Source organism: Antedon bifida, chromosome 2 (assembly GCF_963402885.1).
Source record: "Antedon bifida chromosome 2, ecAntBifi1.1, whole genome shotgun sequence".
Classification (NCBI taxonomy): Eukaryota; Metazoa; Echinodermata; class Crinoidea; order Comatulida; family Antedonidae; genus Antedon; species Antedon bifida.
The window spans coordinates 4,743,889-4,769,443 of NC_136227.1; the positions used below are offsets into that span (position 1 = coordinate 4,743,889).

General features: G+C 33.0%; 3 protein-coding genes across 3 annotated transcripts; 2 read left to right on the forward strand and 1 right to left on the reverse strand.

Moving 5' to 3' along the window:
- Positions 1-578: 578 nt before the first annotated feature.
- Positions 579-11,719, forward strand: LOC144835349 (uncharacterized). The gene is made up of 15 exons (XM_078690435.1): positions 579-612; positions 943-980; positions 1,195-1,296; positions 1,783-2,104; positions 4,806-6,626; positions 6,799-7,023; positions 7,279-7,316; positions 7,496-7,648; positions 8,314-8,629; positions 9,106-9,275; positions 9,418-9,573; positions 9,861-9,976; positions 10,174-10,439; positions 10,720-10,786; positions 11,132-11,719. Exons 1-15 carry the CDS (start codon positions 579-581, stop codon positions 11,673-11,675), a joined length of 4,368 nt encoding a protein of 1,455 aa, XP_078546561.1. The 3' UTR covers positions 11,676-11,719.
- Positions 11,720-13,198: 1,479 nt separating this feature from the next.
- LOC144835883 (adhesion G-protein coupled receptor G6-like) lies at positions 13,199-21,284 on the forward strand. The gene is made up of 14 exons (XM_078691002.1): positions 13,199-13,337; positions 14,157-14,303; positions 14,477-14,824; positions 15,036-15,431; positions 15,768-15,986; positions 16,262-16,299; positions 16,527-16,679; positions 17,157-17,478; positions 18,016-18,185; positions 18,477-18,626; positions 18,737-18,852; positions 18,951-19,216; positions 19,305-19,371; positions 19,578-21,284. The coding sequence occupies exons 1-14, from the start codon at positions 13,286-13,288 to the stop codon at positions 20,161-20,163; spliced, it is 3,030 nt and encodes a 1,009-aa protein (XP_078547128.1). The 5' UTR covers positions 13,199-13,285; the 3' UTR covers positions 20,164-21,284.
- LOC144835350 (adhesion G-protein coupled receptor G6-like) lies at positions 21,160-25,095 on the reverse strand. Its single transcript, XM_078690436.1, has 8 exons — positions 24,952-25,095; positions 24,355-24,673; positions 24,013-24,179; positions 23,544-23,699; positions 22,948-23,063; positions 22,450-22,715; positions 22,045-22,123; positions 21,160-21,778 (listed from the first exon to the last, which is right to left on the reverse strand). The coding sequence occupies exons 1-8, from the start codon at positions 25,093-25,095 to the stop codon at positions 21,274-21,276; spliced, it is 1,752 nt and encodes a 583-aa protein (XP_078546562.1). The 3' UTR covers positions 21,160-21,273.
- Between the last annotated feature and the right edge of the window lie 460 nt (positions 25,096-25,555).

Genomic DNA, 25,555 nt, shown 5'->3' on the forward strand with positions numbered 1-25,555 from the left:
AATCAAGGAAATTGCTGACCAGGGATGGACTTGACCTCACCTTCGTCATAAATTCTAGCACCGACTGACCTGTACAGTTTTTATTAGCTTAGAATGTCCTTTTAGAATTTTATATTTTTATTTTTTTGATACAATAATATAATTATCAAAAACTTGCACAAATTGTGATTTAGTCTATACTCACCTGTTTTAAACCAGGGAAGAGTGAAATTTCACTTTCCTATGTTAAAACGTAATAGTGTAGTTTGCACATTTAGTGGATTTTGACAAGTAAATCCAATAAGCGCACTTACGCAATATGAAAAGATATTACACCATTAAAAACATGTATTAGTAATGCTTGAAACTGAAATAAAGAAATAACTACGTTTGTAAAATATAGTATATACTGTACCACCGCAAATGAAAACGTTGTTTAGATTGAAGTGTACCTTTTTCAGAAAAAAAGCTTGGTGGAATTGCACCTGAAAGTTCAGTGCTCTGAGTTAAAATTTATACAACATATCATATCATGTATACAAATATTCCATATGACAAAACCACAGCTTTATTTAAAAGACTATGTTGTTTTTTAAAGCATGCGGTTCGTGTTTGTTAAAGTACGGGTCACGAGTAAATAAATAATAGAAGTAATAATACCGAACTTTTATGTATAAATAAACACTATTTTGATATTACCTTATTCAATTACACATTGAAAATAAAAGGAAACAATTCTCTTTGAAATCAATCGTATGTACAGTAAGTTCATTGGTGAACATTGTTTGCTATGGGGAACTAAAATAAAATAAATACAGTTTTATTTCCTCAAAACTTTATTATTATTCTGTTTGTTTGGCTTGTAAATTTCGCCAATACAAACAATCTATACTGTAAATCGAAAAATGTATGGAACTTTTTGTCTTTTGATAAAAGAATAAACATATTTACTTATTATTATAGAAACCGATCTATCTGAAGAAATCAATAATCTAACGAAGGTAGGGTGCCCACATTTATGTATGTACATCATATCTTAACCTTTGCTTTTGTAGGAGCGGAAGTGACGTATAACTGGCGCACACTCTCATAATACAGTACCAACAATACGTTTACCATGAATGTTCTTTCTTGACACGTACAATTGTATTATTTTTTGTTTCCTTTAGTCATTCCCGAAACATATATCTTTAACTTGTTTAAGCCTCTCTTTAGAACGTTGGTGAAGACAATGTAGAAGAGGTTGCAGTTGAGCTTGAAGAAATAGTAGAGAAAGCAGAAGACGCTGGTGACCTTAAACCAGCTGATATACAAGAAGTATCAATAGCTTTGGAAACAATAACTGACATCAACTGAATCAACAAACAAAAATGTAATTAAACATACAGTACATATATACAGTATTATAATACTGTAACATGTATGTAGGCCTATACAACCTAATATCTGTCGTTGTAACAGTCTAATCTAAAATAATTATTAAAACATTTTCTGTTGAATATGCCATTTTAATGTTACATATCCACTTTGACCAAAAATTAGATCGGAAAAAAAAATGTATTTACCTGAAAAAAGTGTAATTTAAAGCAAAACATAATCAAATTGGCTGCCAGCCAATAGATTTATTTTGTTATTTTTTGTTAAACATTGTTTTTCGGGGTTTTTTTCTACAGAAGTGATTAACTTTATTGAAACTACAAAATAACCTATTCAAAATCTGATTTAATTAACCTTCATTTTTCATGTTTTTGGGGAACAATACATTTTTAACTCACAATGGTATCTTACAATGTAAAATATTAGGTTACTGATGCCATAGTCAGTATTGTTTATGCAGTACTAGTCGCATCCGAACCAGAAGACACTGTTCTAACACCTGCAACAACCTCTGTCATCCTTGAGTCTTTTGAGCAACAAATCAGTACAGCTGCCACTAATGGCCAGAATTATACTCAAAATAAAGAAACGCTGTCTGTGCAGACTTTAAGTTTTGACTCTGATAATCTTAGACACGATGTTGTATTCGCTGTGAAACAAGATAAGAAAGAGACTGAGGTTTGTGTTGATGGTGGTTGCAGCACCAATGACCAGTCTATCACATTACCACGTGACCTGGCTTCAAACGGTATGTTTACGCCTGCTAGAATTATTATGTTACTGATTAAAAAACATAATTTGCATACAAATAGGACACGCGAGACTTTATCAGCCAGAATGCTTCAATGACCAATATTCGTACTTCATGCTTCATTGGGAAAGGGATGGGGAGGGGTGCATGCCAAATTACCATTTATATTTATTGATTAAGTCATTAAAGGATAATCACCTACATAAAGCCTTTCTATTCATTTTAGACATATAGTAGACGTCGGGTGAATATGTAGAGCTTATCTGCATATAAATCAATTACATGTATTGCTACAACATTAAAACAAATGAAACTTTGATACCATACAGCAAGCCAATTACAGTATTGCGCAATTTGTTTTATTCCGTAGTGCAGATTGTTGGATGATAGTGTCATTGTTGCAAAGTTATTATTAACTTGTATTAAATAAACAGTATACATTCAATGTAAATACGTATTTTGTTGATAACATTATTTTGTCTGTATAAACTTATTTACTCTATTGGGGAAAAAACGACGAGAGATTATATAGAAGTGAAACAATGTTATCTTGTTTTTGAAACTGAATTCAGTGAATTATTATAGAAAAACTACGATAAGTCACACGCACACAAAGCTTTTGCTTGATAGGAATTAGGATAAAGAGCTTTTACGGCTGCTACGGTTTCAAATACAATCGCGTTTAAATGTTACGTTTTCGCGACGCGCCAATTGACTACGCGTCAATCTTTTTACTAAGTTGATAGTGTCTCGTGGTGAAAACAAAAAGTCGCTAATGTTTTACGCAATCTGATGCGAACCTGAACTGGAGCTGGACCGGAGCAGATGTGAAATACCCTTAAAACATCATTTGAATAAAATACGACAAATAATGTATAATATTACAATTTTAACATTTGTTTGTAAAATATTCATTAATTATTTTGTCATTGACAGTACTATTTTGGGATATATACCAGAAGATCCACTGAACAATTCAGATAAAAAAAATACGAATGTACTGAACTCCAAATTAAGAGACCGAACGCATTTTGAGAATTCAACGTAGATATGTATCTATATCTGTATTTGATAATTTTGAAGAATCTAATAACCATTACATCTTAGACAACTATAAAAAAATAATATTAATTAATATTTTATTGTGTATTTCAATTATCGTAAAACCTCGGGCTTTTCCTTTTTTAGTACTCCTAATTCGACATGGGATGGGATTCTTTTCGAGACTACTTTTGCAAACTAAAGAGGAGGGCTTATTTTCGAGATGAATGCCTTCTTTTCGAGATTACTTTTGCAGAGATGGACTTCTTCGCATGGGGCTTAGATTACACACAAGGGTCATAAACAGACATAAAAACCATTTACAAAACAAATAAATGCCTTGTGACTCAATAACAAGCAAGCAGGATTTATTATTATATCATAATTATTAGAGTTCATTGATGAAAACATGCTCATTATGGTTTTGTGTGATTGAGTAATAAATGTATCATTATAAAGAGTAACCTGCATAACTTCTGTAAATATAATGAACAATTATTTCAATCTTGTTCCTCAAGTGGAGTAAACATAGATTACTCAGTGTAAATATATTTGGGCGTAATCATTAATCAATCAAAAGTGTTTATTGGCGATTTGTTTAAGCAAGTAACCAATGGTACTCCAGATCCGGCATGACTTATCAGTGTGGTAAAGTAATTATTAATCGCATTTAGCAGGTACACATCCTACTGACAATGAGAGTTACGCGATATAACGTGAATCCGGCGACAATGGCTATATCACATTTTGAAGCAGTGCTTGTCATTTTTGTATCAGTTTTGTCAGGTAAGTAAGGTTATTGTAATATGATTTGGTAGAACCTCCCAGGCAATAACTTAAAGCTCTCAGTCTCTTATTTTAAACATTGTTAAATTAAATGTATATGATATATATAAAAATCAACAACGTTGAATAAATAACACTGAATTGGAAAATATATTCCAGGAAAACCACATTATTATTTTATTCTTTTCCAAACTCAAACTCCAAAATCAAAACTATCAATTTTGTTTACGAAGAAATTATTCTTTTATGAATATGTTAATGCTTCAGACCAGATGATGTTCTTTAATTTCTTGACTTTTTCTCACTATGACTTCCAAAATTATGGTTGAAAAATAATACCGTAAATTGGGGGTAGGGGAGGATCACATTTTTGACGAATTAATAGAAGTATATTACAGTTACTGTAATTTGATTTTGAAAAAAAATTACAATGGAATGAACCCTGCTAATGATTAAATTTACGTGTTAAATAGTAAGCAAAATTTAGTTAATCTGCAGTAACTGCAGTAGTCGTGTTCGTCATTAGGTACGTTGTTGTATAAATCCGCGAGTTCCTCTATGAATGTTTGCGATCCATGTTGTGATCGGTGTTTCTTTTGATCTTTTGACAATTTATTAGTAATGAGAATCAACAGTAGGCTTACATTTAATACTTCATAACTTAATGAATATTGTTTCATTATTATATTTTCTTTTATAAGTATTAAGACGATTTACCATAAATATACATATTATCATATTTATAAGATGTCAGTTAAATTTAATCACAAAAGCAATATATTCATTACCATTGTTGACAATAGTTAATACGAAAGACAATGTATTTATTATAATTACTTCTGTTAATTAATAATGGCTCTTAAATCAACAGAGTCAACCATTAAAGCAACAACGTATGAACCGATTGCAACAGATTCGAATCCTACGTCACAGAGCAGTGGTACTTCAATGATAACGATAACAGAGTCAACAACTTTTGAACCGTTGACAACAGATTCATTAACCATTATGTTACAAGACAATGGTACTACAAATACACCAACACCGGAACCAACAACGCTTGAACCATTGACAACAAGAGTTTCAAACACTACGTCACAAACCAATGGTACTTCAAATACACCAACACCGGAACCAACAACACTTGAACCATTGACAACAAGAGTTTCAAACACTACGTCACAAACCAATGGTACTTCAAATACACCAACACCGGAACTAACAACGTCTATACCATTTACAACAGGAATATCAAACAATACGTCACAAACCAATGGTATTTCAAATACACCAAAACCGGAGCCGACAACTTTTGAACCGCTTACAACAGAAATATCAAACACAACGTCACAGGCCAATAGTACTTCTAATGCACCAACACCGGAGCCAACAACGTCTGAACCGCTTACAGGAATATCAAATACTACGTCACAAACCAATGTTACTTTAAATACACCAACACCGGAGCCGACAACTTTTGAACCGCTTACAACAGAAATGTCATACACCACGTCACAAAACAATGGTATTTCAAATACACCAACACCGGAACTAACAACGTCTATACCATTCACAACAGGAATATCAAACAATACGTCACAAACCAATGGAACTTCAAATACACCAACACCAGAGCCGACCACTTTTGAACCGCTTACAACAGAAATATCATACACCACGTCACAAACCAATGGTACTTCAAATGCACCAACACCGGAGCCAACATCAACGTCTAAACCATTTACAACAAGAATATTTAATACTACGTCACAAACCAATAGTACTTCTAATGCACCAACACCAAAGCCAACAACGTCTGAACCGCTTACAGGAATATCAAATACTACGTCACAAACCAATGATACTTCAAATACACCGGAACCACCAACTGTTGAACCGCTTACAACAGAAATATCATACACCACGTCACAAAACAATGGTACTTCAAATGCACCAACACCGGATCCAACAATGACTGAACTGCTTACAACAGGAATATCAAACAATACGTCACAAACCAATGGTACTTCAAATACACCAACACCGGAACCAACCACTCCTGAAACATTGACAACAAGAGTTTCAAACACTACGTCACAAAACAATGATACTTCAAATACACCAACACCGGAACCACCAACGCCTGAACCATTGACAACAAGAGTTTCAAACACTACGTCACAAAACAATGATACTTCAAATACACCAACACCGGAACCAACCACTCCTGAACCATTGACAACAGGAATATCAAATAATACGTCACAAACCAATGGTATTTCAAATACACCAACACCGGAACCACCAACGCCTGAACCATTAACAACAAGAGTTTCAAACACTACGTCACAAAACAATGATACTTCAAATACACCAACACCGGAACCAACCACTCCTGAACCATTGACAACAGGAATATCAAATAATACGTCACAAACCAATGGTATTTCAAATACACCAACACCGGAACCACCAACGCCTGAACAATTAACAACAAGAGTTTCAAACACTACGTCACAAAACAATGATACTTCAAATACACCAACATCTCGTTCACCGATTACAACAGCAGTATTTGGAACAACGTTTAACACAACAGGAATAACAAGCACTTCTTCGAAAAATGTTACAAGGAAATCAACATCTGCGCAACCAACATCAACGACGTCAGAACAACAACCGACAACTAAAGGTTTATTTTATTTCTTTTCTTCTTCTCAAATCAAGTTATTTTACACATTATGTCATGTAATAAATTTAGTATTATAATTATTATTTATATATTATTTAATATGTTTTTAAAATAATATTGATGTATAAAATAATATGTTATTCGTACAGTGTCTATTTCATGTTTATGGCAGGTAACATCCCACCAACAATCGAATGCCCCGGTGACATATCATCGACAGATACATCTCCTGATTGGATAGTACCAATAGCAAATGATGATGAAACACCGCCACCACCGGTTGATTGTACAAGTAACCCAGGAGACTCTTATCCAATAGGATCAATCACAAAAGTCACATGTAGTACAATAGACGTTGTCGGACAGCAAGATAGTTGCTCATTTTACATAACTGTTGGTAAGTGTTTGATTCAGATTTATTATCGTGTAAAGATACCATGAAGTAGTAACGGCCCGAAGAACAATAGATGAATAACAAGCTATACAGACTTTTTTTCTATGGATTTCTAGATAACCACACATTTATAGCCCTAATGGTAGTAACACTTAAATACAGTATCATCATAAATAATTTGTTTATTTTTTCAATATCGATTTAAAAAAAGATGGTCACAGTATACATTACAGCAACCTATAATTTTACTTATTTTAGAAACTGGTCTATCTACTGAAATTAGAAATCTGACAAAGGTAGGATTCGGATAAATCTTTTTATTTATTGTAATGGTACAATATTTAATCTTTTCGGTTTCAGAAATTTTACTTAAGTAGGCCTACTACGATTATTCTGTAGTTCATAAAGCACAGTAGTCTATGGAGTGCACATACTAAAATCATTTAAATTAAACTATAATATTTTGAATTATTAGAACGTTGAGGAAGAGAATGTAGAAGAGGTTGCTGTTGAGCTTGAGGAAATAGTAGAGAAAGCAGAAGACTCTGGTGACCTTCAGCCTGCTGATATACAAGAAGTATCCGTAGCTCTGGAAACAATAACTGACACTGAATCAACAAATGAAAATGTAAGTTCAAAAACATTGAGATAGAAAAGAATGGTTGAAATATGTGGAAAACCCCTTAGTTGAAAAAAAAACTTACTGTTTGTAAATGTTGTACAAACTAACAATTTGCTAATTGTAGATTGTTAATATTAATTGCTGGTTGTATTCTTTAGAAATAAAATTGTTTAGTCTAGCAAAGGTCAATTTCTGTAAATGTAACTTTAGTATCTACCAACAAATATGGTTGTATGTTTGTGTTCCTGTTTGCTATTTAGATTTTGTAGCTAACTAGAGTTGGATAAAAATAAATATCTAGCTCTTTTAAAATAAAAGTAACCTCAAATTAAATATTGTTACTATACTATTCTACCATTGACAGAAACACTAACATAAAAGAGGTTTGACCCATTTAAAACAATTCAAACGAATTAATACCAAATAGCTTGTGACAAAATATGTTTGGCAAGTTGCGTTTGACTAAATATATATATATATATATATATATAGATTAATTATATTTCTTCAATACTAAGAAAAAAAAACTATAAACACAATATGTACTATTTCTTATTGTATACTTGTCTAATTAGCTTCCATTTCAATCCATTGTATGGACATTTTAAAAAAACTGATAAAAGCACAATGTTATTGAAACCATCCATTACAGTATAATGATTATTCTTCAGGTCACTGATGCAGTAGTTGGTACTGTAGATGCAGTGCTCTCATCTGATTCATCAGACACTGATCTCCCTCCTGAGACAACTTCTGTCATCCTTGACTCTTTAGAGCAACAAATTAGTACAGCTGCCACTGATGGTCAGAATTATACTGAACATGAAGACACGCTGTCTGTGCAAACTTTAAGTTTTGACTCTGATAATCTTAGACATGATGTTGTATTCGCTGTGCAACAAGATAAGAAAAATACTGAGGTTTGCGTTGATGGAGGATGTGGGGATTATCAATCCATAACTTTACCACGTGATCTGCTAACAAACAGTACGTACAGGTTAATCTTATACTTACTGGATTAATAAGATTAAGATACAGGCTGCAATTACTTTATATTCTACTGTATTGTTGACGGTGACAATATTTTGGCATACATGGCGTGTCATAATTATACTTATACTGAGACAAATTAAAACAATTAAGTAGTACTTAAATATACCATATTACCATACTAACTGGTAACTTTAACTTAATGCTATCTGTCACTGATCACTTTTTGCTACAGTAGGCCTACCATTATTTAACAGTACCACATACCTAAACATCTAAAATGTACTAATTTATCTAGTAGTAAGTAAGATAAAAAAACAATAAAAAACTTGTTCTGGTTGCCTCTGATCTTTTAGTTTTCCTCCCTTTTGCATCAATAAATATAAATGAATATCAGCATGCATACCAAGCATGTTATATTGACTGAACATCATAATGTGATACATAATCATTTTCTGACTTATTTTAAACAGATAAAAGATCAAATGTGAGTTTTACATCATATTACAATTCAAAACTGTTCCAGTCATCTAGTTCTGGAAATCTCAACCTATCGGATGTTATTCTATCAGCAACTGTCTATGACGACAGCCTTCCACCCGTGTTTGAAGAACCTGTTAAAATTGTCTTTAATATACCTAAGGTATTATCAGAAAACATCTTTATTTTGATACATTCATGTGGAAAGATCTACCACAATTTAAACCATGCTGAACTATTTGTTGTCTTTTTTCTTTCTTTTTTTTCATTCATTTATGTTATTGTTATTATCTCTATTGGAGCAGGATTATGCAAATCAAAATGCTACCTGTGTGTTTTGGAACTCGACTCTCAACGGCTTTGGTGATTGGTCAGAAGAGGGGTGTATGCTAGTCAATATGGACGAAGAGGGCAGTATAGCATGCCACTGTACACATCTTACAAACTTTGCTGTTTTATTTGTAAGTTTTATTTTTGTCATAATACTGTAACCAAAATAAACTATGAAAACTGGAAACAAACAAAATATAAAGTTTAAATAAATCTAATAACTGCTCTTTCTGACCATTTTTTGCAAAATTCTCCTTCATGCAACTTTTAATTCCCCCAAGCAAATACTTTTCCTGAATCTAACTCTTTGTATTCCTTTTATGTAGGAAATGCATTATCATTGCAATACAATGTTGGAAGTCAACATACTGTACTGTTAGTGGGATTGATCAGTTAAACTTTTGTCCTTTTCTTTTAGTTCCATAATGAATTGTCGGAAGGTGTTGAATTATTTTTGGACATTGTGACGTATGTAGGATGTGGGGTGTCAATATTATGCCTGTTGACTACAATAGTATTTAGCCTATCAATAAAGTAAGTTACTGTACTCTGGTTTTTTTTTCTGATTTACAATAGAACACAAGTTCAGAATTGCGTGGAAAGATGACATTTATAGTGAAAATCTGACTGCAATGACACCAATAGTTTAGTGTCGTTAAGTCACTCAAATGCATGCAGTATTTTAAAAAGTTACATTACTTAAATAAGTGTACTCTACTCTTTTTCAACAGAACTCTTCGAAAACGTCAATCTCAGAAAATACTAATAAACCTTTCCATCTCACTAACTTGTTTATATATCACATTCATATGTGGCATCGATACTGCAACTCCAGGAACTGTAGCTTGTACAACAATAGCTGTATTGTTACATTACTTTCTGTTGACGTCTGTCGCATGGACATCCGTGGAAGCAGCCAATATGTACTTGTTATTTGTTAAAGTTTTTAACGCTAAGTCCTCCAAGTTTTTGTGGTTTTCAATGGTCTTTGCTTGGGGTAAGTGAGTTTCAAAGTTGTTCTTTTGACGTCAATACACATGTCACAACATTAAATGACAAGTTTAATCCTACAGTACAGTATTCTTAGAATGTCGTACGATGGAATAATGTACTACGATAGAACCCCTATTCAAGGGGACACCTTCAGGAGCCAACTCACTGGGGTGTTACAAAGGAAAGGCTCTAAGGTTGAATACAATCTCATTGATACAGACTTCTATGCATTGGTACTAACTATATACCATGTTATATAATCGGTATCTTCTTTCTTCTTCTAGGTATTCCGTGCATACCGCCAATAGTTTTACTATCAGTAGATGTCTCATTCTATGAAAACCCAGACTAGTAAGTGTACTTATCATTTTCTACAGTTCAAAATAAGTTTCTAAACTCACAAGATACTATATTAGTCTATTACTACAATACATACTGAACAAATTATAAAAGTTGGTCCTTGTCTATTGGACCATGTATATTGTTATGCTAACTAATGGAAAAATGACATTTGGTCCATCTCTATTGGTCCTTGTCTATTATACCTTGCCTATTGCTACTACAAACCATTGTGCAAACTGAAAAATACAATTTGGTTAATCTCTTTTGATCCACTAGTCTATTGGACCTTGTCTATTGTTACTATACAAATCATTATGCTATTAACTGTATTAAAAACTAATTTATGATTTACAGCTGTTATCTCAACACTTCGGAATTCGACGTCTTCATCTACGCTGTTCTTATTCCAATCGCAATTGCCATCGTTTTTAACTCGGTTATATTCGTAGTGGTTCTTAAAAATTTATACTGCTCGCGATCTAAATTACTGAATAAAGATGTTAGTTCAAAAGAGAAGAAGAAGCGGGTCACCAACGCTATCGCTATTTCTTTGCTCTTAGGCCTGACATGGGTTTTTGGATTTCTGTCTTTTGAGAGCAAAACTGACCTTGTGTTTCTAGTATTGTTCTGTGTGTTTAACTCGTTCCAAGGAGTCGCAATATTTTATTTGTTCACGTTCAGACAGAAAGAATTTAAAGATTTAAAGAAAAGTTTCAAGATAAAGTATAGACCACATCAGTCATACACTGTTAATAATTCAAATACAGAAACTGTAACTACTACTAGTGAAATAACAATGTCAATTTTACCAACCACAGCAGCTGGAAAGTTTAGTACCTTTAACCCCGAGGTCGAAAATCCAGCATTTGAAACTAGTGACGAAGGCAAAAGTGAATGAGCAGCTTTTCAGTTGAGTAGTTCTATCATGCATGCACGTTCGTCTCTCAGTTAGTTACTTTTTGAACAGAAAAGGAGATATCTCGTCGGTGCACTGTAACTCTATTTCTTAATATTGTATAATAGACATATATACAAGTGGGATCCTCGATCCTCTTCTACGTTGTAGAGCTGGAATTTGAAAACCTATTCAGCACTAAATGGCATATTAAGGTGAAGAATCTTTATAAACATTTGCGACTGAGTAATCGTATAAGCGCTGAATATTGCAAGACAACACCAGTGGTAGTGGCATAGCGCATACCTACACAGAGCTAATAGGAAACATTCGGTCTTTTCCTATCCAGATTCAATCAAGGAAAATTTTGACCAGGGATGGACTTGCCTCACCTCCGTCATAAATTCTAGCACCGACTGACCTGTACAGTTTTTCTATTGGCTTAGAATGTCCTTTTAGAATTTTATATTTTTATTTTTTGAATACAATAATATAATTATCAAAAACTTGCACAAATTGTGATTTAGGCTATACTCACCTGATTTAAACCAGGGAGGAGTGAAATTTCACTTTCCTATGGTAAAACGTAATAGTGTAGTTTGCACATTTAGTGGATTTTGACAAGTAAATCCAATAAACGCACTTACGCCCTGTGCCATCATTTACTGATGCAATGTTAGCAATATTTAACGTAAGATATACGCAATATGAAAAGATATTACACCATTAAAAAAAATGTATTAGTAATGCTTGAAACTGAACTAAAGAAATAACTACGTTTGTAAACTATGTTTAAGTATATACTGTACCACCGCAAATGAAAACGTTGTTTAGATTGAAGTGTACCTTTTTCAGAAAAAAAGCTCGGTGGAATTGCGTCTGAAAGTTCAGTGCTCTGAGTTCAAATTTATACAACATAATCATATCATGTATACAAATATTTCATATGACAAAACCACAGCTTTATTTAAAAGACTATGTTGTTTTGTAAAGCATAAGCATACAGTTCGTGTTTGTTAAGTACGGGTCACGAGTAAATAAATAAGTAGAAGTAAGAAGTAATAATACCGAATTATAAACAAACACTATTTTGATATTACCTTATTCAATTAAGCATACAAATAGAAAATAAAGGGAAACAATTCTCTTTGAAACCAATCGTATGTACAGTAAGTTCATTGGTGAACATTGTTTGCTATGGGGAACTAAAATAAAATAAATACAGTTTTATTTCCTCAAAACTTTATTATTGTTCTGTGTGTTTAGCCTGTAAACTTTGCCAATACAAACAAACTATACTGTAAATCGAAAAGTGTGTGGAATGTAACGTTTTGTCTTTTGATAAAGGAATAAACTTAAATTCTGTATGTATGTCGTTTTATTTGTCACCTGCTGTGTATGTGATTCAATTCAATAGCAATATTGATAATAAGCTAAATTTAAACCAGCTATTTTTAAAATAGGGTAATAAATAAATATGTCAATGTTGTATCAGGGTACCATAAAAACAAGTTTATTTTTGACACGTACACGGACGAAAAGGCAGTATTTATGCATAGTGTGGTTAACCTAAGCCATTCTTGATTTGAGAGCAATCCATAAACGTAACGATAATGGAAATATCGATTTTGACATTAGTGTTTCTATCACTATTATCTGGTACAGGTAAGTTTCGCGGTGATTCATTTTATTTTCGTTTATAATGAATATAAAAAATACACTTTATAAGAAACAATATTCTTTTTATTTGTTATTTGTAATGTATTTATTTCCTTTATTATTTATTTATTTCTAGCTTGTGAAGTTTTCGGTTAGATTGTGTTTTTTATTATTATTATTGATAATTTGTAACATATTAATTCAATTGATGATTTAGTTTATAGAATATTCCTATTCCTGGTATACAGAGAAGCAAAACATTTATATATATTACTGCATTGAACTATCATAGTGGCCGGTTATGAATGCGATTAAAAACAGCGCACTGTCTAAACTTTACAACAGAGGAAATGCTTTTTTTTCTTATGTAGGTTCGACCCACTTTTATTTCTTCTTCAGTTAAAATGTTTACGTCTCCATGTAAATTTTTTTCACGACATAGGCCTACTCTTCAAATATCACAGAGCTTAGATTTATTAATACTGTAGGAGATTTTCCATAGCTTGGATACAGGCTATTTCTATGATCAGCATAAAGTTGCAATACACAATCCATTATAATAATAATATACTCATTTTTTTGTATTTTTGACAATTGATAGAAATTAATAAATGTAGAATTATTATTATGTTATTATTTTTTCAACATTTAGAATTATTTTTGCTATTGCAAGCTGTATATGGTCATTAGATAATTTATTCATGTTTTTTATAATTATATCTTTAAAAGTTATTTCTATAAACTCTTTCTAAAAAGTAAGCATAGCCAGAATACTAAAGAGAGTGGAGATTAAACACTTGATTTCTCTTTCTGATCCTATTGAAGTTAACGCTGGTGATATAGAAACAGATTTCCAGTCTGGTTTTGGTGGTTGGACTCAAGAATATAATGATGATTTCGATTGGACACGGACGCATAATTCTACATCTTCACAAAGAACTGGACCGACAAACGGCCATTCCGGGTATACAGGTAAGCTGGAGGACTTTTTCCCTCTCATTTTCAATAAAACATATGTATTATTATATTTAGCATTTACTTCCTCCTAATTTCATGCCTACTGTATACGGTACATTGAATGACACTTAATAATGTCAATAATGCCAATATAAATGTATGTATATTCTTGTTCTTTTCAAACAAAGACGATTATTATGTTTACATTGAAACATCATATCCAATAACTGAAGGGATGTCGGCTCGCCTAAAAAGTCCAGTGTTACCAAACGGTCCAAATGTGACCGTATCATTTTACTACCACATGTACGGAACATATAGTGGAACACTTAACGTTTACAGACTATCACATTCACGCTGGCCTGAAGACCTCTTATGGTCAAAAAGTGGTAATCAAGGAGATGTATGGCATAATGCATCAGTAAAATTCGTCCAAACTGGATCTGGTTATGTTGACAATTACATAGTTTTTGAAGGCATTTCGGGAATTTCTATTACTAGCGATATTGCAATTGACGATATCTATATCAGTGATGGTATGTAGGTCTCTACCTAAAACAAGTTGATATTAGTTTTAGTATTGCACTATTAAATAGGCCTACAAGATACAAATAGCAATCACAAATGACGTTATGATCCTGTTGTCGTTGTGTGTTTATAACATTAATTCCTTGCGTAAAATAGGTAGGCCTACTAAGTTTATGTTTAAACTATATTTAATTGTATTCAAAATTCGTTAAAAAATAGGTTCAAACGTAACCACTACTATGGAACCACCTGTAAGTGATTCGACTTCCTTTCTGACTGATGTGGTAGATTTACAAAGTACTGTTGAAGAAAATGACCGAAGTCCACCTTCCAAATATGATACACCTACGAAAAATACAAGATCAGCGAAACCAACAACGTCTGACCTGCTCTCAACATGGTTATCAAACACTATAATAGAATATTATAATGTTACAATAAATACTACAGAGGAGCCAATAACGCCTGAAATGATGACGTCATGGTTGGCGTACACATCGTTAGAATATTATAATGCCACGATAAATACAACAGCAGAAGAACCATTTACAACATTGAGAAGTTTTAGTACACAGTCGGTGGCAACAACGTCACCAGACCTGCTTACTACAAAAGGTTGTCCTTGTTCTTTATAATATATAATTGAAACTAATACCTTTCATTGCCAGTAAATGAATAACTTTTGGCTGTTAATTTGCATTTCTTTCAAAAGGTTTATCCAAGTCTTTTATGTTCTACTTTTTTAAATATATAGGCCTATATAAATATTTACTTTAAACTTTGAGCGATGTAAGGCTGACATGAATTTCCGGAAAGACCAATAAATCTGAATCTAATAATTAAGACTTGTGTATAACAATAATATGCTTTTTAATTATTTCTATAATATTTGCACATTTTAGTAAGTTATTATTATTAGTATTTTTATTTACTATACCATTTTCACGACAGCTCCGCCAACGATCGAATGTCCCGGTGACATATCGTCTACGGATACATCTCCTGATTGGCTAGTACCAATAGCAAAAGCTGATGAAAAACCGACACCACCGGTTGATTGTTCAAATAAACCAGGAGACTCTTATCCAATCGGATCGGTTACAACAGTCACGTGTAATACAACAGACCTAGAAGGGCAGCAAGAAATGTGCTCATTTTACATAACAATCGGTATGTAACAGTATGAATTTAGAATTATTCGATTACTGCACAGAACCAAAAAATAAGACCTACATTTCCATATGATATTAAATCAATTTGGTGTTCTGAATAGTTTAAAATAATGTACAAGTGTGTTTATTTTGTTCCTTTGCTTCATAGTATGGTATGCTATCATATGACGTTATAAACAATTCCTATTTTACAAAATGAAATAAAGTTTTTTTTTAAATTTGAAATTATGAGTAGATAATTTAAATTGTATTGAATTATTATTATTACTATAGAAACTGATCTATCTGAAGAAATCAATAATCTAACGAAGGTACGGTGTCTACATTAATTTATAAATGTACATCATATCTTAAACATTTGCTTTTGTAGTGACGTATAACTGGCACACACACTTATAATACAGTACCAACAATACGTTTACCATGAATGTTCATTATCGACACCGAGAAACGTAAACCTGTATTATTTTTAGTTAATTTGTGTTTCCTTTATTCATTCTGGAACATATATCTTTAACTTGTGTAAGCCTCTCTTTAGAACGTTGGTGAAGACAACGTAGAAGAGGTTGCAGTTGAGCTTGAAGAAATAGTAGAGAAGGCAGAAGACGCTAGTGACCTTCAACCAGCTGATATACAAGAAGTATCTGTAGCTTTGGAAACAATAACTGATATTGAATCAACAAATGAAAATGTAAGTTAAACATACAGTACAATTTTTATAATACTGTAACATGTATGTAGGCCTATACAACTGAAATATCTTTCGTTGTAACAGTCACAGTAATCGGTAGGTATGTCATCATAAATGTCACTTAAAGTTGTATTTTCACCCTGAATATGCAGTTTTAATGTTACATACAAGTTATCCACTTTGACCAAAAATTAGATCGAAAAAAATGTATTTACCTGAAAAACTGTAATTTAAATCCAACAATAGTCAAATTGGCTGCCAGCCAATGGTTTTTTTTTGGTTGAATTTAACCATTTATTTTGTTATTTTATAAGTGAAAATTTGGTTTTTTCGGGGTTTTTTTCTACGGAAGTGATTAACTTTATTGAAACTACAAAATAACATATTCAAGTTTGATTTAATTAATCTTCATTTTTCATGTTTTGGAGAACAATACATCTTTAACTCACAATGGTATATTACACTGTTAAATATTAGGTTACTGATGCCATAGTCAGTATTGTTGATGCAGTACTAGTCGCATCCGATTCAGCAGACACTGTTCTAACACCTGCAACCACCTCTGTCATCCTTGAGTCTTTTGAGCAGCAAATTAGTACGGCAGCCACTGATGGTCAAAATTATACTCAGAATGAAGAGACGCTGTCTGTGCAGACTTTAAGTTTCGACTCTAATAATCTTAGACACGATGTTGTATTCGCTGTGAAACAAGATAAGAAAGTGACTGAGGTTTGTGTTGATGGTGGTTGTAGCGCCAATGACCAGTCTATCACATTACCACGTAACCTGGTTTCAAACGGTATGTTTTCTGCTAGAATTATTCTGTTTCTGAATAAAACAAAATGTATCATTTCGTAACGTGTTGTGTAAAGTATAAAATGTACGTTACATTATAACTGTATCATATTTGAAATGCATTTGATAGCTCGCATTAGTTATATATTACCTATAATATAGATACATTAGGCAATGAACATCAATTCTAAACCGCCCGGTGATATACTGAAATTTAATTAATTAATTTGAAACGATAAAGATGAGGAAATCTGTGAGAATGAGAAAAAGTCGCCCCAACCGAGACTCGAACTCGGACCGCCTGCTTGATATGCAGATGTCCTAACCATTAGACCACTGGGGCTTTCATGGTATTGTTCAAACTCGATTGGATAGCGACTCTTTAACACTCTCGGCGTGGTACGGCGGAACAGCACTATAGAATGTATATGTGAGTGCTCTTGGCGAGTTAGTATCAACTGTTTTTCTAATACCAGTGTCATAAGTACAATGTAAAGTATTATATCTATACTTACTATTATATTGTTTAACTTTAAAACAGATGAGAAGTCAAATGTCAGCTTCACATCATATTACAATTCCAAATTGTTCCAGTCGTCGAGTTCTGGAAATCTCAGCATATCGAGTGTTATTCTATCAGCCACTGTGTATGACGACAGCCTTCCACCCGTGTTTGAAGAACCTGTTAAAATTGTCTTCAATATTAAAGAGGTGATTGTTTGAAATGTTTCATTTATTGTGTTCTGTATCTATCCGCTTTGTCCGCTTTCTTATCCTTTATTGTTTAGATTAAGACTTAAGCAAAAACTAAGAAAAAGATATAAGATCAAAACTCCCATACAAGACAACCTGCCGAGTTTAAAAAGGAACTTTTAGGACACCAAACAGGGTGCTATTGTAGTGCTCAACTTGTGATCATGTAATTACTTCTTCTATTCAATGTCACTTACTTTCGAAATCTTTGAATAAACACTATCATAATACAAATGGTTTACTTTGAAGGCATACGAGGATGTTACATGTGTTTTTTGGAACACAACTCTCAACGGATTTGGTGATTGGTCAGAAGATGGATGTATGCTTGTTGGTATGGACGATGATGGCAGCATAACATGCCACTGTACACATCTGACAAATTTCGCTGTTTTGTTTGTAAGCTTTAATCTTTTTTTTTATCTAAAATGTGATTACATTAGTTTTATTGGTTCATAATTATTAGCATAAATCATAAATGTGCTGCTTTATTTACTTTATTTTTTCAGTTTCCAAATAAGTTGAAAAGTAAAGTTGTATTGTTTTTGGACATAGTGACGTATGTAGGTTGTGGGGTGTCAATACTGTGTCTACTGATAACAATATACGTTAGCATATCAAAAAAGTAAGTTTCCAGTTTTTGAAAGATAGCATTGTCTGGAAAAACGGAATACAAATGCATTGTGTCCATGGAATAACAAATGTATAAATTCGTTTTAACAGAACCTTTCGTAAGCTTCAACCTCAGAAAATACTGTTAAACCTTTGCATCTCACTAACTTGTCTGTATATCACATTCATATGTGGCATCGATACTGCAACTCCAGGAACTGTAGCTTGTACAACAATAGCTGTATTGTTACATTACTTTCTGTTGACGTCTGTTGCATGGACATCCGTGGAAGCAACAAATTTGTATTTGTTGTTGGTTAAAGTAGTTGACGCGAACACCTCGAACCTTTTACGACGTTCTGTGATCTTGGCCTGGGGTAAGTACTGTATATTTTTCAAAAGCTAAATATCCATTCACACTGTGTGAATATATCTTAAAGGTTCCTAATTGTTTTCTTTTTCTAGGTCTTCCATTAATACCACTAACAGTTCTACTCTCAATTGATGTGTCATTCTATAAAAACCCAAATTAGTAAGTATACCCACCGCTTCATTTCTTTAATAAAATGTTAAAATAAAACCCCAATTCCACAGTAGGCAAACAAAATAATTGTATTCATTATATGTTTAAATATTTGCTATATTTTATATGAGTTTACTGTTAATTTTTCTTTTTTAGTTTATTTCCGTAGAGCAACAATACTATTAACCAAAACCATTTTTCGGGGTTTTTTTCAGTTGTTACCTAAACACACATGAATCGAACGTCTTTATCTACGCTGTTATTACCCCGATTGCAATCGCTATGGCTTGTAACTTCATTATATACATATGTATTCTTAGAAGCCTGTACTGCTCAAGCTATAACGTGCAAGAAAAGTGTACCACGTTGAAGGAGAAGAAGAAGCGTGTCTCCAACGCCATCGCGATATCTTTACTCCTGGGCCTGACATGGGTTTTCGGATTTCTGTCTTTTGAAAGTGAAGCTGATCACGTGTTTCTGATCTTATTCTGTGTGTTTAACTCTCTGCAAGGAGTTGCAATATTTTACTTGTTCACCTTCAGAAAAAGAAGAAAAAAATGGAAGACAACTTTAAATGAATCATTAAATAAAGATCTAAAGAAGTATTTTGCAAAAAAGAAAGCCACGAAAACCACAGATGAGAGCGTAACTGAGTTAATTACTTCAACCACAGATATGAATACTACTTATACTATTGAGGCTACTTACAATACTATGTGTGTCGTAGAGGAAACAACCGAGGGTGAAAATCCAGCAATAAGTTTAGATGATGATGGTCGTGATGAAGAACATAAAGTCTAAGTTTTATTTCCTCTAAGTTAAGCCTGTTTTTCAAAAGTGAATTTAATCGCGAGAACGCGTTGACTTGTTAATATTTCTTCTACGTTTGAACAAAATGCTCAACCAATCAGAACTTAGATATGTTAAATTCAAATGGAAAACAAGATAACCATGCCGCTAAACAACTTTGTTTGAGTAACAAGCGGCTAAGTGTGTAGGGCCTACAACTGCATTTTTTTGTCACTGTAATATTTATCATTACAACACTTTTATAATAACATAAATATAAATAAATAAAAGCCAATTGCTACACAGATATCGTACCATTATACACATGGTTAGAAGAACATTATATTCAAGTACGTACACACAACCATCGCCTATTCCTAATTTAGCACTGTCTCACGTAATATTCCTGACTCCTACCTATTAATATTATTGCTCTATTATTAATCAGGCATTTATATTCGAGAATGTTAATTTAACTTTGAAAATACGGCCTGTCGTATTATAATGTTTGATTACGTTCTTTTAAGATTAATTATATTTTTAATAATTAAAATGATATTGCAATGTAAGCTTTTGATAACAATCATAATAATATTATGAGTTAGAATCAATATCGTAAGGCATTTAATGAACATGCAGACTGTCAAAAAATTACGTGACATGTTTCGAGCGAGAATATAATTCTCATCATCAGAACTGTAATCAAAGCCTAGAGTACATATATACCTACTACACAGTTGTATTTAAATGAGGAAATAATTAACATAACAGTATTTATGCGAATCATCTGAATTAATTTGATTTTACTCATAATAGTTGACCTACGTAGTTTCCATTTTAGAGAACTATTCCAAAATGTATATAATTTGAATAAATACTATCTACAGTTTTATGGAGTTGTCATATTAATATGTAACCATTTATTTATAGTGAAAGATAATAATTTATTTTTTTGTTTTGATAAAGGCTTGTTGTACTCTGTTGTTTTCCGATTAGTGTATTCAGTTTCATAGACAATAAAATAGGATTCCATTCAACTTTAGTTACGCCTATATACTGGTGGTACAGTACATACACAATACACTATTATTGTAGTCCTATGCCTACTTGGAACAAAGTAAATTAAAAAGTGGCTACGCTAGTTAGGGATTGCTTGTGTGTTTTCTTGCTATCATCCGTGTCAGTTGTCCACGCTGTTGATACCGGTGAATGAATTCGATTGTGTTTCTTCTTCCTTTTGCACTTTCTTAGCCATGTATTCCAAACTTTCCGACATTCTTCATTTCTTATACAAAAGAGATAGAAGATCGCAACACCTTGGAACGAATTGAAGAAGCAGAATAAAGCGAGAAAAACTACGTTCCCCGGGTAGTCGAAGGCTAGGAACCCAAACACCCAAGTTAGGCCTAGCAAAACACTTATAGCCACGGCGTTCGACGCCCGTGTTCTCCTCTTGACCGTAGACTCTGAACTTCCCTTTCCTGTCGCCGAAGTGCGTACAAAGTATAAAGTGTAAATGACCTTTGCAAAGATGAGTGAGTTACAGACGATGACGTAACAGATTGGAACGTACAGTCCACAAATATATTTTAGGCGGTATTCTTCAACATCACTGGTTATGTAACAACTATAGAGAAGTAATAATGGAAATAATTAATGTGGAAGAAATATTATAGATCGAAATTTAGAATATCAAAGTTTTTAATTTAAGTCATGGGCAACAGTAACTTCTTCGAGTAATTGTAAGTATAGATCAATGAATGTGCCAAACGGCGTTCTGATAATATTGTTTGTAGATAGCATCGAAATGCGATGAGTACACATAACGGCGGCGTTGTGATAGGTTCCACAACCACGCCACACTATACAGTGTATGTAAAACGTGGTACTTACTATTCACTATTGCCATAAAATGAAGATGCAGATCTCTTATCATCAATAAGCAATGTAGCTACTAATGCTAAAGGCAGGCCTGTAAAGAAAGCAAATAGGCTCTATTTTTAAACAACTCACAGATTCGTTTTCTTACTTTGTGTTTTAGTTTGCTTTATTTTCTGGTCCCCACTTGGACTTTAGTCACAACGTAAGTGAGTTGACCAATCACTAGCGACAGTTCATAAGATTCACCGCGTTATGATTAGTAAAATGACTTGGGTTGCGCTTACTTGGACGCAATGCCACGCCGTAGAACAACGCAAGTGAGTTGCCAGTCACAAGCGACAGTTCAGATGACACATCGCGTCGTATTGGTCAAATTAACTTTCGCTTACGTTCTAGGCAACCAAATTTTAACCCTACCCCAAGCTAGTGCTCCTCCAATCCACAGGAAAGATGATGTTGGTGCATTGAACACTTTGACAGTTAGCTTGTACATAATCACGGCTTCGACTGATGTCCAGAATATTGATGATAACAGAAAATAATGGACCAGCACAGCAACACTCTTACAGGCAATGGTTCCCGGAGTGGCTAGCTCAATACCGAATAAAAACGTAAGGTACAAACATAGTAAGGCTATACACAGGTTTAACATTACTATTTGCGGCAGGCTGTGACGTAATTTCCTGCGTGAAAAAAATAGTAATATTATGTAATATAAGCATGGAGATTATTAGATATTGTTTCGTATTTTTCGTACATAAGTTATTGGCGGGGAAACACATTGATTATCGGACAACTGATTTGTCAGTAAATGTTATAAAAATCGTAATTTTAAATAAAAACTATTTTGTTGAAACAATAATATTGTCACTGTAGGCCTATTTCTATTGCATTTGCTAATTTCAAATAGCTTACTTTGATGATAAAACTGTTGTGATGGTGAGTGCTAGACAAAATATGGACAATCCGCAACCAATGTAAGTTACCCACTCGAGAAATCTATCATATCTTGAATTAAGATTATTTGGAAACTGCAAAATACAAAATTATTGTGTAATTTTATAATTATTCAATCTAACTTTTAAGATTAGTTCATATTTGCACCAATAATCTTTATCGCAAAGCATGGTGGGAAGGGTTTGGGAGCAAACGTCACAACGCGTACATCTGTGATTTGTTGTTTGTACGTACACGTCGTGACGTTTGCTCCCAAACCCTTCCCATCATGCATTGTGCAATGACGTTCCTCGCGAAATCAAGCTATTTACGATAAACCTTATAATTACGCGATGTATCATCAACAAGTTGAGATGACGTCATTGCGTTTAGTCCAAGTGAGATCGAAGTTTTAGATAGGTTGTTAAAATTCAACTTTATTTACCCACAGAGGCCCAGATCAACACAGGTAATGTATCATTAGTCTACGACGGATTAATATTTCTCATAATAATGAGTTTTAAGATTTCTGTCTTTCTTGAAAAGCCTGTAGGCCTACTTAAAACATTACTTACAAATAAAACTGCAAAATTAGTCAAATGATTACACCTGCATTGTATATTGCCCTCATCGTCCATTCCTATAAACTCACAACCTCTATCGGACCAATCACCGAACTCGTTTAAAGATTCATCCCAAAATACGCACGAAGAGGCTTCTGTTTTTGTGTTCTAAAAGTAGCATAGTTATACCGTTATTGGTAAAAGAATCAGCAGAATTGTCATTCAATTTGTAGGCCTAAACAATTTAAAGTAAGATTTTTACAGATTCTTTCATTTTCTTTTTGCAAAATCTTAAAACCATCACGATAAGGTATGAAACCTCTATAAACGGACACCTTCTAGACCACCGGAGTGTCCCTTTAATAGAAGTATCTCTTGAATAGGGTTTAGCATGTACTTCTTAAACATTAGTATGCCCCATATTCGTTTCACGGGAAAGTGTCATTTTAATAGGGGTGTCCCAAAGGAGTTGTTATATTACCATTTTCATTTTAGAAGTAATAGTAATTGGTTCGTCAAAAACCAGTGGAAGTCTGTCATCGTATATAGTAGCTGATAAAACAACGTCTGATTTTTGCAAATACGACATGGCTGACTGGAACAGATTTAAATTATAATATGAAACAAAGCTAATATTTGCCATTTGCTCTGCAAAGATAAATAGAACGTCTAGTTTAAAACAAAATGTTAAATAATATTATTTCGTTCTCTGATTATGACATCATAATATTAAAAATATTACAATAGAGAGTATTTGTAAGTGCACATGCATGTGATTCCAATACTGCTATCTCGAAAGTTAAAAAGTCGTAAGTATATTTACCGGTTGTGGATGTTATAAGACCGATTGGAATGCGAATGAAATTGTTCGATTTTAAATCAGACATCCGGGCGAAAGTTACTTCTCCCTTATTTTCATCAACGTAGAAAACGACATCAGACTGTAGAACGTCTGGATCAATACTACAAGTCTGGACGGAGAGTGTTTCTTTATTTTGTGTGTAATTCTGACCATCTTTAGCGGTGGTTTCGATTTGTTGCTCACATGACGCAAGAACTCGAGCGGTTGTTTCTGCAGGCACATTAGAAGAAGAGTCCGAAGCAAGTATGGCGTCAACAGTGCCAATAACAGCATCGGAAACCTAACAGTAAATGTATAAAATACAATACAGATACTTTTTTTTAATAGGTTAATAGGTTCAAACAAGCTTACAGAACAATACAAATTCAACATACAATATTTTTTTTTAGTTTCTATATACACAACAACTTGATGTTGAATTTGGTAAGTTTTGTACGCGCGCGTTGATTTAAATATTATTTGACACGCGCGTACAGTACAAAGGTCGTATCATTATAACTGATATTTTTGTAGAGCACCATCCCAACGATCATTAAAACTTCTTTAATGGGAACTTACATTTTTGTTTGGTGACTGAACATTTGCAATACTCTGTAGCAAATATGAAATATCGTCTATTTCTTCCGATGACAACTCTGAATATTTTCCGTTGGTGTATTTCTCCAGTTCCAACGCAATATTTTCTACATTCTCCTCAGTCATATTCTATCAATAATGGGAATGATAATTAAACTCTTCCCCGGGCAGGTTGGATTAAACAAGGAAAAAGAAAGTTAGACCATTATGTTACGAAATGTATATGCTAAAATGATTATGCTTAAGAAATGAATATGCTAGAATATGATTATTTTAAGAAATAAATGCTAAAATACGAATTGTGTTAAGAAATGAATATGCTAAAAATATGAATTGTGTTAAGAAATGAATATGCTAGAATATGAATGCCAAAATATGAATTGTGTTAAGAAATGAATGCTAAAATATGATTATGTTAAGAAATGAATATGCCAAAATATGAATTGTGTTAAGAAAGGTATGCTAAAATGATTATGTTAAGAAATGAAAATATTCAAGTAAACGCTAAGAAATTAATACGCTAAGTGAATGTGTTAAGAACTTAACATTTAAGGAGATGTACTGTATATGTTAAGTTATGAATATT

Excerpts from the sequence above, each read along its gene's own strand:
- LOC144835350 (XM_078690436.1), bottom strand. The coding sequence starts at position 25,095 with ATGACTGAGGAGAATGTAGAAAATATTGCGTTGGAACTGGAGAAATAC. Across the intron at positions 24,180-24,354 it reads TCTTATAACATCCACAACCG|AGCAAATGGCAAATATTAGC; the intron begins GTAAATATACTT and ends TTATCTTTGCAG. Across the intron at positions 22,124-22,449 it reads TGGAGGAGCACTAGCTTGGG|GCCTGCCTTTAGCATTAGTA; the intron begins GTAGGGTTAAAA and ends CTTTCTTTACAG.
- LOC144835883 (XM_078691002.1), top strand. The coding sequence starts at position 13,286 with ATGGAAATATCGATTTTGACATTAGTGTTTCTATCACTATTATCTGGT. Across the intron at positions 16,300-16,526 it reads AAATCAATAATCTAACGAAG|AACGTTGGTGAAGACAACGT; the intron begins GTACGGTGTCTA and ends GCCTCTCTTTAG. Across the intron at positions 17,479-18,015 it reads ACGTAACCTGGTTTCAAACG|ATGAGAAGTCAAATGTCAGC; the intron begins GTATGTTTTCTG and ends ACTTTAAAACAG.
- LOC144835349 (XM_078690435.1), top strand. The coding sequence starts at position 579 with ATGCGGTTCGTGTTTGTTAAAGTACGGGTCACGA. Across the intron at positions 2,105-4,805 it reads ACGTGACCTGGCTTCAAACG|AGTCAACCATTAAAGCAACA; the intron begins GTATGTTTACGC and ends TTAAATCAACAG. Across the intron at positions 7,317-7,495 it reads AAATTAGAAATCTGACAAAG|AACGTTGAGGAAGAGAATGT; the intron begins GTAGGATTCGGA and ends TTGAATTATTAG.